The following is a 14,128-nucleotide window of genomic DNA, read 5'->3' as shown; positions in this document are numbered from 1 at the left end:
GGAAGCACCGGGCCAGCCCAGTCCAGGTAGGTGTCAAGGGGAGGACTCACAGGAACACATTTTGTTTTGGTTGCTCAGATAGCTTTTAATTCGACTTGGTTATAGAGTCCTTCTTATGAAAATGGTGATCAATATGAAAATGCTTGTCAAGATAAACTGCCCCTAAGACTTTCTGACAGTTTAGCCAAACCTCCCATGGCTCCCCCTGCACGCTGTTTGGATGTGCCCAGCCGCCCAGGCAGGAAGGCCAACTTGTCTGTCGGTGGAACCTACCAAGTCGGAATGGCAGGGGGCACTTCAGGCCTCAGCTGCCAGGGTATTACCTACACCAAGGTAGGGGAAACCGAGAACGGTGCCGCGATGCCCTCTGGGAAATGGAGTCCAGTTCTTTTGACAACTCAAACATTTGTCATCCTCCACTGGCCCTACCGGGACTTTTCTTCCAGTCCCATAGGGCCCAGAGCCCAAAAGGAAGTACCGGACCCTGAGTCTTTAAATCTGTACTCTTTTTCAGATGCCAATGGAAAAAGTAAGACACTTCACACACACACACACACACACACACACACACACACACACACACACACACACGTGAAGTGTACTGCTGAGTTATTGCTGAAGATCCAACTCCTCCCCCCACAGGAAGAGCACCTGCTCCTACCTGGAACATTAAAGGGGAAGGAGCACCTAAGCCGCTGGCCCCGTGAACAGGAGCTGTCGCTTGTGATTCGCCCCTCTCCTCTGAGTCTGATGGCAGATCCTAACAGACACAGGCTTGCTCTGACAGGGCGGCAGCCCCAGTCTCGATCCGGAAATTTGCTTCCCTGGTTCTATATTCATCTTGGCCTTCCTGTTTCAAGTGCCACATCTATTGGTGAGGCAGCCCTGAGGCACTCTATAGCCAAGCCACAAAGCGATAGTGGAGAATTTCTTTGGGGTTCAGTGAGGGAAAACAGGAAGTGGTAGAGGCAGGATGGGCGTGGCCCTGAAGAACCCTGCACAAAGTGGCTCTCCTGGCTAGTTTATTTGGTTGGGTCAACAAGGTCTTCAGATGGTATACAACGTTAATAGATCCCAACTGCCCAGCAGCCAGAAAACACCCAACCTGTTGACTCTCCCTTAATGCTACGCAAGGCTCTCTCCTTCACCCAGCTCCCAGGAATGTCTGCCCTTCTCAGTCTGCTCCACCCGTGGGAAGCAGTCATTGAGCCTCTGCCATGTGGCCAACACAAAGGACACGGCGAAACAGTCACTCGTGGACATCCCAGATCTCAGACAGCAGAGGGGGAAGCTTTTTGTCCTGCAGGCGAAGGGCAAACACTTGCTCTGAATGGACGCTGCTCAAAGTCCGGAGGCTCACCAGCTTCATTAGCATCCGTGGGAACATCAGAGGGTCCTGGGGGTGTGGGGGAAGTCTACTTGTTGTTCTTCCCCAGAAAAGGTGAGACAGAGCAGGGGAGTTGTTAGAAACACAGGGATTAGCATTAGTAGAACTCTTGAAAGAAAGTGGGTATCAGAAAATGGGCCCAAAGAGCAGAAAAGAAGGACAGGGAGGGAGACTCACGTGGGGGTGGTTGATGGAGACGTAGGCGTGCAGGGCCTCCACATATGTGTGTTGCAGCCTCTCTACCTGGAGCTGGTCCTGCACGTTGGGCCGGTCTATAGGTCACCAACAGAGTTGAGGAGCAGGTCTGGCCAAAATCTTGGTCCCATAACCCAAATCACAACTCCCAAATAGGGACATGTCCCACCCAACCTCTCTCATCCACTGTAGGGACTATAGTCATCCTGGGCGAAACCCTCCTGGGCGAAAGTCTCTTGCTCCGTTTCCCTCTGGCCCCTCCTCCATACCTGCAGAGAAGATGCTGATGGCAATGAGCAGAGCAAACTCAGCATCATTGAGTTGCAGCTCATTCATGGCTCTGGAGAACTCAAAGATGGGGTTGATGAACTCCACCTGCAGCCCTGAGGGAGAAGAAAGGAGGCTGAGGATCATGGCGGGAGCAGGAAGAACACCCTGCAACTCAACTTCCTCAGGCTAGGAAGTCACTAACAGGTCTCCAGGTTTCTGCCATGTCAGAACAAACGTCTAGGACTGGAGAGATGGCTCAGTGGTTAAGAGCACTGACTGCTCTTCCAGAGGTCCTGAGTTCAATTCCCAGCAACCACATGGTGGCTCACAACCTTTATCTATACTGGGATCTGATGCCGTCTTCTGGCATGCAGGCATACATGCAGATAGAGCACTCATATATATTAAATAAATAAATAAATCTTTAAAAAGAAAGACGGAAAGAAAGAGAACAAGGTTCTAAACTTCTCTAAGCCTCCTCTGTGAAATTTGAATCATGGTTGAATCTATCTAACAAAATGACCACTCAGGGCATGCTGACACTTGAATGTAATTGAGAGGCTGAGGCAAGAGGATGCCAAGTTCCAAGCCAGTTTGGGCCACATAGCAAGATCCTGTCTCAAAACAAAACAACAACCTACCAAAAACAAAAACAGGTATTTATTGTGATGGTGTGATGGTTGCTTGACTGTCAACTTGACAGAATGTAAAATCACTTAGGAGATCACACTCTAGGCAGGTCTGTGAGGGGTTGGATAAAGCAAGCTGAGCACTGGATTCAGCAGCCCCTGCATTGCTGGCTGTGGATCCTGGGTGACCACCACCATCTGCTGCCACCCACCTCAAACCAGGGCCAACACTGTCCTCCTTCCTTAGGTCGCCTTTGCAGGTATTATGTCATGGGGTTGGGAAACGTTATACAGATGGCTTTATGATAAAGTATGCAGAAGGTTTAGCACAATGTCTGACACATAAAAACTGTTGAATTAGGCCAGGCAGTGGTGGTACACTCCTTTAATCCCAGCACTGGGAGGCAAAGGCAGATGGATCTCTATGAGTTTGAGGCCAGCCTGGTCTACAGATGGAGTTCTAGGACAGCCAGAGTAGATACACAGACAAATCCTGTCTTGAAAAACAAACAAAAAGTGTTGAACTAAATAACAATTATATTATTAGGATTCACAAGGGTGCCACATTTCTAAAAATATAGGTATCTCTGACTTTTGCTTATAGAGAAACCCTATATAGAGGCCAGGTAGGGATTGTGTACCCTTTTAATCCCAGTACTCAGGAGGCAAAGGCAGACAGATATCTGTGAGTTCAAAGCCAGCCTGGTCTACATAGTGGGTTCTAGGACACAGAGAAATCCTGACTCAAAAACAAAAATAAAAGAAGAGGAGAAAGAGGAAGAAGAGGAGGGGAAAAAGAAAGAAAGAAACCCTTGGCTTATCTGAATACTAGAATTACAGCTGATATATCACATTATCACATCCTGGAGAGAATACAATGTGGCTAAGGGTGTGGACTGAGGTAAGAGACTGCCAGGATTTGACTCCCTTGAATCTACCATTGACTAAGCTGGGTGATTTGAGGTAAAATATTGAACCTGCCTGGGTCCTAGAGACCCCATCTGTAATACATAGATAGTAATATCTACCTCAAAAACCTTTTGGAATAGTAAATAGTATATGTGATATCTACTGTGTTCATTAAATTTTTAAAAAGACTACATCTTTATGATAAGGTCTCAAGAAGCCTGGGCTCGCCTCAACTCACTATGTAGCTGGGGATGCTGGGGATGACCTTGGACTTCTGGTTCTCATGCCTCTTTGCCTTGTTGAGTATTATGGGTATCCACTACCACAACCACGTGGTACTGAGAGGTGAATCCAGGACCTCATATAACTTAGGCAAACACTCTACCAACTACACTATATTCACTTCAGTTGTGTGTGTGTGTGACATAGCCTTGACTGTCCTGGAATTCACTATGTAGACCTGGCTGGCCTAGAACTCATAGAGATCTGCCTTCCAAATGCTGTAATTAAAGGTGTGTGCCACCACAATGCCTGGCTTCTCTCTTGATTTCTGGTTTTGGGTTTGGGGTGGTTGTTTTTGACTTGTTTTGGTTTTGTGACAATGTCTTATATAACCTCAGACTAGCCTCATACTCCCTATGTAGCCAAGGATGGCATTGAACGTGTGTGTGTGTGTGTGTGTGTGCACATCTATGTGGGTAGGATGGTGCACTTGCCCATGCATGCTCATGTGAAAGCCGGCAGTCAACATCAGGTATCTTTCTCTATTGATTCCCACCTTATCTTTTTGAGAGATAGTCTCTCACTAAACTTGGAGCAAGTCATTTCATCTAGATTGGCTGACCAGTGAGCCCCAGAGAGACTTCTGTCTCTGCCTGCTCCCTGGCACAGGGGTTCCAGATATGTGCCACCTCTCCAGCCCATGGACTTGAACCACTGATCCTCATATTTCAAGCAGTAAGAACAACCCCCAACACTAATAGACCAATCTTCCACAGAGAAGACAATGAGCACGCAACAGCCTGAGCTGCAGCCTGGACCTGGTGCACACTTACTTCTTGCATTCACACTGTCACCCTCTCCACCCCACACTGTTTTCCAGGCTTTCTCGGATTTCTTTCAGCAACCATCTGCTCTACTTTTCCATTCGAGGTTTCTTGATGAGTCACTTCCTGTAGCTTCACCCTGATGTGTACCAAGCATTGTGTGTTCATGTATTCAATAGGCAAGCTTTGTTTTTCTAGAGCATTTCTTGATGAAATTTTAAGCTCCCAAGTATGCTTTAAAGGTCCCTTCATACAAAATAAAGAAAGAGGGGCTGGAGAGATGGCTCAGCAGTTAAGAGCATTGACTACTCTTCCGAAGTTCCTGAGTTCAAATTCTAGCAACCACATGGTGGCTCACAGCCATCCATGAGATCCGATGCCCTCTTCTGGAGTGTCTGAAGACAGCTATGGTGTACTTAGATATAATTATAAATAAATAAATCTTTAAAACAACAACAAAAGCAAACCAAAAATAAATAAATACATACATACATACATACATACATACATACATACATACATAAAGAGAGAAAGTTCTAGAATTGAGTTGTGCTCCTGGGAGGGTCTGATAACGCTTGCTAGAAGAACCCCTTAAATGAGATGGGTCCATGTCATTAGTCAGCCACTGTGAGCAACACATGGTAGTGGATGTGCAATGGAAAGAGACTTGACATAACAGAACCTCCAGGGAAAGAAACAGCAGGACACAAAAATGAGAGAGACAGAGACAGACACACACACACACACACACACACAGAGAGAGAGAGAGAGAGAGAGAGAGAGATTGAGAGAACAAAGTAGACTGTTAAAAAAGAAAAAAAATGGGGCTGGAGAGATGGCTCAGCAGTTAAGAGCACTGATTGCTCTTCCAGAGGTCCTGAGTTCAATTCCCAGCAACCACATGGTGGCTCACAACCATCTGTAATGGGATCTGATGTCCTCTTCTGGTGTGTCTGAAGACAGCTACAGTGGACTCATAAGTAAAATAAATAAATCTTAAAAAAAAAAAAAAGAAACAAGGAAAGAAGAAAAGAAAAGAAAAGATGGTTAAAAAGAGAAGAAAAAATAAAAAAAAGCCTTCTGTTTCTTTTTCCCCAAGAACACACTGATAAAATGAGAAATGGAAAACCCAATGAAATCAAGATTGCTTAAATAAACACATCTTATAAATAGGTACAGATTCAGATAACAAAGTTCACAAGTGCTGAAGAAACAGGAAGGGTCTAAGAGAGAGGGTGTTCTGACTGAGGTAAGGGTTAAAAGAGCCTAAGATAGCAACCAGTTTTTTTGAGGGAAAGGTGCTTGGCAGAAAAGGTGGACAGGGCTGGGTTTTGAGGCTGGGCAGAGCCATTGCATAGCCCACCAGGTACCTAGACATTCAGAAAAACAAAGAAACACAAGAGGGTTTGACTGAGCCTTGTCCCTTCCCTGCAATTAAGAAAGGCTTTCCTAGAAAGCCCATATTGGGACAAGAGGCTCATGGGTTGGTCTGAGCCACCAAATACCAGTGAAAGCTTTCTGGACTCGGCCCTGGAACTCAGGATCTATCAGCACTAAGAACAGAGCCACATTAGCTACATTTCACAGCCTGCTCTCTCGGCTGCCAAACTCCTCAGTCTCACACAGGCGTCTGTCCTCTCCCAGCTCCAGTCTCACAAACATCGCTAACAGCTATATGAGAGACGCTTGGCTACTTGGACCCGAGCAAGCATCAGGCCCCAGCACCAGTTAGAACTCATTCTAGAGGAGACACACGCTCTCCTGGTCTGCCTGTATGTTATGTATTAGCTCTAGTTCTACAGCTCAGGAAAAGGGACAGAAAGAGATTATGGGTCAAGTAAGCCTGCATATCTCTAAAGAGCATTATCTGAAAAGGGTTGCTTGCCTTTTGTCTGTTAAAAGGCCTGATAGAATGGTTTTCAAAACTTTTTCCTAGCTACACAATATATATTTTAAATTTTATTTAATGTATGAGTACTGTGATATATACATATATGTGTATGTATACATATACATATATACACACACATATATATATGTGTGTGTATATATGTATGTGTATATATATATGTGTGTATGTGTGTATATGTATGTGTGTATATATATGTGTGTGTGTGTATATATATATATATATATGTATATATATGTATGTATATATGTGTGTGTGTGTATATATATGCCTGAAGAGGGCATCAGATGCCCCTATATATAGATGGTTGTGAACCACCATGTGGTTGCTGGAAATTGAACTCATGACCCCTGGAAGAGCAGCCAGTGCTCTTAACTGCTGAGCCATCTCACCAGCCCCCTACACAGTATTTTTAAATGCTGAGCACAAGCTCAGTGCAGAGTAGCACATCCTCTCTAAAGCAAGAATGAAGGCCACTGCTCTGCCTTGCCTGGTCTCCACCAAGGAGACGCTTGTTGCATCGACTCCTCAGATGCTTCCGTGGCTGATCAACATTCCAAACTCCTCTCTTGAAAACACAAGTTCATCTTCATTGTATAAGCACCTGAACCCCAGGCCCATGGCTCTCTAATTATGATGGGCCCCATGGTGGAAAGTGCCAGTCCCCTGGCCATGTCAGATCTCACCTGCTTTGGCAAAGTCTTCCCGGTTGTAACTGAAGTCCTTGAGGAAGGTAATGCTCTCACTGTCGGGGTTGTACCTCCGTGAAGTCTCCAGAAGCATCACCTGCACACAAGCAGCATCTTTCAGACGGGGACGGAGGGGCTGGTCTTGGTACGTGGCTCTTGAGAGGAGGTTGAGTCCCTTTCCCTGTGGCTTGGACTCTCCGAGCTGGATATCTGGAGGTCCCCTACTGATAATCCTACTCTGACTCTCCCTTCACCCCACTCCCTTTCCAGCCACCTCGATCGCAGAGGTCTTCAGCAAGGCGATCTGGTCCTCTCTGCTGAGCTGTAGGAAGCCAGGGAGCTGTTTGGCAAAGTCAACAATCTCCTGCACGGACACGATGGCCAGCTCAGTAAAGTGGGCAAAGCGCTGTTGGCGGGCTTCCCGGCTCTGAGGGTCGGGTGCAATGGGCCAAGGCTACCCAGGGTGGGCGGGGGAGAAAAAGGTAAAGTGCTGTGAGTCGAGAGCTTGGCTGGGGGCTTCAGGTGCAGCCACCTCTCCCCGGGTCAAGTACCGTGACACGCAGGCGGTCCGAGAAGGAGCGCCTGTTACACTGTTGCTGGGCAGCCACCAGCTTCTCGATCATGCCCAGCTGCTCTGGGCTGAGCTGTGGCAGGACTTGTGGAGGTGAGGACACCCTTGGGGACACCGATGTGGCTTGAGCCTGTTCCTCTTCTTGCCGCTTCAGTTTCTTCAAGCGGATCTGTTCTTCTGACAGCACACCTAAAGACAGGGCCAGATGTGAGGTGGGAAGTGAGCCAAGGGTGGTTGATGCTTCAGAAACAAAATGTATGTGACAGCAAGGAGGATTTGTTTGTTTGTTTATTTATTTATTTATTTATTTATTTATCTATTTACTGGTTTATTTCCAGTACAGGGTCTCACTACATAGCTCTTGGCTGTCCTGGAACTCACTATGTAGACCAAGGGCTGGCCTTGAACTCACAGAGATCCAGCTCTGCCTCCTGAGTGTTGGGACTAAAAGCATGTGCCACTCTGCCCAGATAAGGAAGTTTTAATCCACACTCAGGAGATCTCTGCAAGTGTAAGCATCTGTCTGTCTTCACAGCAGGGCACCAGTATTTTTCCCAGTCAGCTCTTCCCAGTTCCTGCCCTGGACACTTACACTCCTCCCTCATGCCTGCCTGGCGGCATTTGCGAAGTCGACACTCCTGGCATTTCCGCCGCATGTAGGTGTCCATGGGGCAGTGGCCACCGCTGTGGCAGACGTAGCGTGCTCCCTTGATGACACTGCGGCGGAAGAATCCCTTGCAGCCCTCACAGCTCAGCACGTTGTAATGGAAGCCAGAGGCTTTGTCCCCACAGACACTGCACAGCTCGTTCCCCAGCATTTTGGGGGCTGGCCCCTTTTTCCGCTTTTGTGGACGAAGCTCTGATGGATAGAGACACAAGCTTTAATGTTCTCCCTCCATTGATCACTCCCAGCTAGGCATTCTCCATTCCCTTCCCTCCACTGAATGATATCCTCTCCCCTCTCCTCTCTCTCTGATTCATAATATGTAGCCTTTGAACTCCTGGACTCAAGTGATCTTGTCTCAGCCTCCAGGGTAGCTGGAATTACCAAGACGTGCCACAGTGCCTGGCTAATCTGTTATAACAATTGCTGTCCTTTACCGAGGACTATTATGTCCTAAATTCTACATGAGCTCTTTATAAGCATCGATCCTTAAGATGATAATAGGATTGATTTCAATTCACAAGCAGGGAGGTTGAGGCTAAGAAATGCCTAAGACATGGACACAATTCACACCAAAGTCATTCGTGTCTAGCTGACCCAGAACATTCCGATTTAACTGTGACATTAGAAAGCAAAGAACTCCAGAGTTTCTCTCCCCTATCTAGGGAGACTTTACCTTCTCCAAATCCAGGTGATTCTTACCGGTAGGCTCTGGGAGGGTCTCTGCCCTGGGGAGCAGGGCTGTAGGCTCTGCTGACTCCAACCCTATCCCTAAAGCACCCCCAGTTGATTGGGGCATCCTGGCTTCCTCCCTGAGGATGCAAGTGTTGCCTCCCTGGTCTCCTGCATCTTGAGGTTCTGTCTTCCACAACTCCGTTGCAGAATCTGAGCCCAAGAGAAGCATGGGAGAATGGGTGTGGGCTCAGGTCCTATCCAGACTCCATCCCCAAGAGTCTTGGCTGGGAAACTACAAACTCAACTCAACCCTTAGAAAGCAGGCAAGCTAGCCAGGTGTGGTAGTGCACACCTTTAATCCCAGCACTTGAGAGACAGAAGCAGGTGAATCTCTGCGTTTGAGGCCAGCCTGGTCTACAGAGTAAGTTCTAGGACAGCCACTCCAGACAGAAAAACCCTGTCTCAAAGCAAACAAAGAACAAACAGAAAAAGGTAGCTAAGCCACAGCTCATGATTTCAGATTCCAGTACTCCATAGGATTGAAAACTGGTGTCAGTTGCAGCCCTTTGCATATCAAGACACACACACACATACAATAAGGTTTCTCTGGGTAGTCCAGACTGACCTTGAACTCACAGAGATCCAACTGCCTCTGCTTCCTGAGTGCTGGGATTAAAGGCGTGTACCACCACTGACCAACTAGTACATCAAGATCTTAAATGATCTTAAAGGTGCTAACCTTTGCCCCCTGGGGGGATGATGGAGGGCATCCACTTCATAGAGCAGACAGAATTCTCAAAGCCAGAGCTATCTAAGCATGAGACATGTCAGCTTTCCCAGAAAAGCAAGCCCAGACTGAGGACTTCACTGATCAAGCACTAGAACCAGGGGAAAGGGTTTGAGCAACACTTAGATCTGGCAGTGCTTCTATGGGGTGCTGGATGCAGTGCGGGGAGGGGGCTGATTCCTGAGGTGGTAGAGGAGTCAGAGACCTGGGCTTGGGGGAGAAGGTTTGAATAAAACAGCTTACCAGGAGAAACATCAGGCATTGAGGCCTCCAGCCACAAGGACATCTCTTCCTGGAGCCCTGGACATTACCAAGACACTGTCCTGAAGGAACGAGCCAGGTTACACGTTTCCAGAACTAGGCCTGGGCTCCCTTCTGTGCCCTGGGCTCCCTTCTGTGCCCTGTGCCTTTTTTCTGTCCTCACAGCATCAGCTGACATTTACTTCTCATGGATTAGCCTATGAAGCCTTCTTTACTATATCCCTATGAAGTCCGGGTTTCTTTGTTTGATTGGTTGGTTTTTTGAGACAGGGTTTCTCTGTGTAGTACTGGCTGTCCTTGAATTCTCTCTGTGTAAATCAGGCTGGCCTCGAACTCAAATCCACCTGCCTCTGCCTCCCGAATGCCAGGATTAAAGGCGTGCAGCACCAACCTGGCTGAATTCAGGAGTCTCTCTCTCTCTCTCTCTCTCTCTCTCTCTCTCTCTCTCTCTCTCTCTCTCTCTCTCTCTTTCATTCATATATATATATATATATATATATATATATATATATATATATATATAAAATTTTCCCCAGTTCTAGAAATTGAACCCAGGACACTTCAGGCAGGCTAGGCAAATGGTTGGCCATTGAACTCTACAACCTCCACCCTGTCAGGACTATTCTTAAATTCATTTTAAAGATAAGCAAACTAAGGTTCAAAGAGATTAAGGAAACTGCCTATAGACAGACAGGTGGAGGTGGTCCAGCCAAGAGTAGAATCCTGACTTGTTTGCGTTCTCAGCTTTGTTCTATCCTTTTCTGCGCCTGCCTCCAGGCTGAGTGGAGGGTCCTTCCCTCTGCTCTGACATTAGGGCGAGCCAAAGTTGGCAGGACCACAAGACTGGATCGAAGCTCACTCTATGGGTCTGTTTATTATAATCTTTTCCCTGCCGTTACTGAAGTCTAGCATAAAGTTCTTGTCTCAAGAATCTCACCAGTAGCGGGCCTCCTCTCCCAGAACCCCTCCAGTTCTTCTGAGACTTAGTAAAACTCTATCCCCACACAGATGTCCCGTTAGATAGTCCTCACTTCTAGAACATCCTCCCATCACATCCCTCCCCACCCAGATGCAAGGATAGAGCCCCCCCAGCCACTGAGCAGACCCGCCGAATCCCCAGGCCACCAGACTTCCTGGATGCGTAGTCTCTGGAGCCCCCTTGCTGGGAGAAGAGGGTGTTGCAGTACCTGGCCCTCGAGGCCGCAGTGGGCAGCCAGTGACAAGAGCTGACCGCACAGGGGCCAGCAGGGAGAAGCAGTAATGTAGGAAAAGGCCGAGGGGAGGGACTGCTAAGGGGTCCTTCCTACTGGCGACCTGAGGCTCTTAGCTTCATTAGGCCCCCGCCCACGAAGTAGCTTCCCCACCAGACTAACTCCTCCCCAGCCGGCCACCCTCTTAGCCGGCGCCACCCTGTCCCCTACCCTCTACCAAGACTGTCGCGTTTCCCCGCAGACCGGTCTAGTTCCATCTCTCTCCTTCCTCTCCTCACCCTGGAGGCTCTTTGCTCTTACAGAAGGACTGCTTCTCAGTCACCCCCACCCTAATCCCAGCAGCCTCCAGAGTCAGCGTTCCCTCCCCCCCTCCTCCCATAGACACCTCGCGGAGCAAAGGTCCCGGCACGGCCCGGAATTGCGACACCAAGCCCCAGCCTGTGTTCCCAGCCTCCCTCCTCCCCTGCCTCTGGGAAGGCGCCAAGCTCTCCCCACTAGCCCCAGGACTGAGCCAAGCCAGTAGAACTCCAAGGGTGAAGACAGGCAGGTGCTGGGCCTTCCAGTGAGTTTGTGTGTGGATGCCCTGAGGGGGACAGAGGAAGGAAGAGGCCAATAAAAAGAGGCCTGGGGGAGGAGTGAGAGAAGCAGACGTTAGCAACCCAGGGGCCAGTCCAGAATAGACCCCCCCATAGATAAGAAGGCCACCTCATCTAGGGAACAGCCCCATCTGAGGTGGTGTCAAGATCTACTGGATCTAAAGCCATAGCTTTCTTGCCGTGCTTCCTGGGACAAGAGATTCAGCCCTGAAGGAATACATCATGCCTTACTGATTTAATCTCCCAAGGGAATCAGCAGCTGATTTAGAGAGGAAACACAGAGGAGACTATGTTTCTTTTTGTTGAATGATAAGTAAACAAACAAATAAATGGCTCTCTCTTCTGTTCCACACTTGTTAGCTTGTGTTCATTCCAATTCACCACAATCATTTCTCTTTAGGGTTCTGGGTTCAAACCTCTGTGTTACAGTTACAACGCAGGGAGGGCTATAACCTAGGCTAGGAAAGCACTTCTGTGCCGAACTTTGCCCCATTCAACTGGGCCATCTTGACTGAGCAAGTTAATGTCTTTGAACCTCTCTTTTTCTTTAATGTCTCCGAACCTCTCTTTTTCTTTAAGATGGGGACGATGATGACGATGATGATAGTTTTGCCACACATGATCAATGTGAGAATAAAGATCAACACAGTGTGTCACAGTAATGTCCAAGGATGGGCGGGGATTATCTGTCCACTCCCAGTTCCTTTAGTGGTTTGTCTTCCCATAACCTTGAACCTTGAAGCTTTGTCAACTTTCTGAATCTTTGTTGCCATATACAAATCTCTCATTATCTCTTGGTTCCTGAGGGAGCCCAAGAGTAAACGGCTCTGTTTTACAGCGCACACTGCTGTTTGTAAGCTTGCCCAAGACCACACAATGGCCAAACTGAGATCAGAATTCAGATGTCTTTTCTCTGGGCTCTCTGATCTTTTCTTCCTGTGTCTGAGTCCAGAACATTCTCAGGTCTGAAGGAAAAGTACTGAGATGGAAGAAGCCAGGATCGGTGGTCAGCAGGGCTGGTGGTCAGCAGGGCTGGTGGTCAGCAGGGCTGGTGGTCAGCAGGGCTGGTGGGCTGCAGATGCTTCAGTTCAGATGTGAGAAGCAGGCATTGAGGTTACTGCTGGCCATTCATCCCCTGCCCCATTCCCAGTTTCCTGCTCACAGGCCCTTCCTGTTTTGCTGTGAACTCCAATTCCCATGGGTCCACATTAAAGCACAGGACAAGGGCCAAACAAGCAGCCAGAGGGACCAGAAGAGAGATGAACAGGGTATGAGGGAAGAAAACAGAGGAAGCAGGGAAGGGTGAACATGGTTGTGGGGGCGGGACAGAAGGGACAGGATGGGGGAAGGATGAGAAAACTGAAGTAGAAAGGGGCTTGGTGAGAGATGAGAGGAAGCGCAGGGTGAGCCAAGGGAAGGGGCAGAGACTGGGAACACGTGCGAGAAGGCAGCAGGCTGTGGGGGTGTTGCAAAATCTGCCCATGTATTCATTTCTCACATTCAGAAAAAGCCCCTCTGGCAGCCCCCATCTTCAGCTTCTGCCTCTGGCTTTTGCTCTTGTTCCTTCTCATCGTAAGGTCATCCCCTCACAAGGCCTCCACCCTGGTCTGGACACTTATGAATCATAAGCACAAGGCTCTCCATTCTTCTCATGGGTTCCTTCCTCAATTTCCACAAAGACCTGCCCCCCTGGGAAAGTAGAAACCAAAGACAGCAGCCACAGAGACAGGGACAGCTCAGTCCCAGCACCTGTCAAGTGCAGGTGTCCAGCTCTCTCCCCTTGCTTAAGTTACAGCATCATAGGTCCTCAGAGATGTCCCTGACACACCTCATTTCAAGGAACTTGAGACTTAACATTGGCCTGAAATCCAAAGACATTATCTTCTAGGGGTTTAAAAAAAAAAAAGTCTCAGCCAGGCGTGGTGGCGCACGCCTTTAATCCCAGCACTCGGGAGGCAGAGGCAGGCAGATTTCTGAGTTTGAGGCCAGCCTAGTCTACAAAGTGAGTTCCCAGGACAGCCAGGACTATACAGAGAAACCCTGTCTCCCTCATTCTGATCCCAGTCCTCCCCCTGACTCCCTAATTTCTTCACAGGGTGCTTCCTAGGCCCCCTGACCCAGACTTGAGGCAGCTGCTGAACAAGCAGGTCCTCCCTCAAGCCAGCGAGGTAGGGCAGCCCAGTTTCCTGTAGAAGAGGCAGGACTGTCAGTAGCGATGGAGGAGCAAAGAGAAGGGAGAAGGCTAAAACCAGTTGCTGGTATTCCCACAGACTTTCTGGTGAGCAACCACTGGCACTTCTGCCCCAAACCAGGGCAAGCAATCAGGTGA

The 14,128-nt window shown here is 48.4% G+C and overlaps 1 protein-coding gene across 7 annotated transcripts; it reads right to left on the bottom strand.

Moving 5' to 3' along the window:
• Nucleotides 1–974: 974 nt before the first annotated feature.
• On the bottom strand, nucleotides 975–11,560 carry Nr1h3 (nuclear receptor subfamily 1 group H member 3). 7 transcript variants are annotated; one of them, XM_021156576.3, is made up of 10 exons: nucleotides 11,414–11,560; nucleotides 9,975–10,054; nucleotides 8,972–9,154; nucleotides 8,198–8,464; nucleotides 7,586–7,794; nucleotides 7,309–7,488; nucleotides 7,032–7,131; nucleotides 1,852–1,965; nucleotides 1,565–1,659; nucleotides 975–1,396 (listed from the first exon to the last, which is right to left on the bottom strand). In XM_021156576.3, exons 2-10 carry the CDS (start codon nucleotides 10,015–10,017, stop codon nucleotides 1,250–1,252), a joined length of 1,338 nt encoding a protein of 445 aa, XP_021012235.1. In that variant the 5' UTR covers nucleotides 10,018–10,054; nucleotides 11,414–11,560; the 3' UTR covers nucleotides 975–1,249. The 7 variants fall into 7 exon arrangements, with proteins under 7 accessions (XP_021012235.1, XP_029329997.1, XP_029329996.1 ...); XM_029474137.2 differs by having other exon boundaries at nucleotides 9,975–10,031; XM_029474136.2 differs by having other exon boundaries at nucleotides 11,421–11,560.
• Between the last annotated feature and the right edge of the window lie 2,568 nt (nucleotides 11,561–14,128).

The sequence above is a fragment of the Mus caroli genome, unplaced genomic scaffold (genome assembly GCF_978045245.1).
Source record: "Mus caroli unplaced genomic scaffold, Mus_caroli_1 scaffold_2, whole genome shotgun sequence".
NCBI lineage: Eukaryota > Metazoa > Chordata > Mammalia > Rodentia > Muridae > Mus > Mus caroli.
The sequence above is the reverse complement of the archived record's forward strand: the minus strand, read 5'-3'. Positions and strand labels throughout refer to the sequence as shown.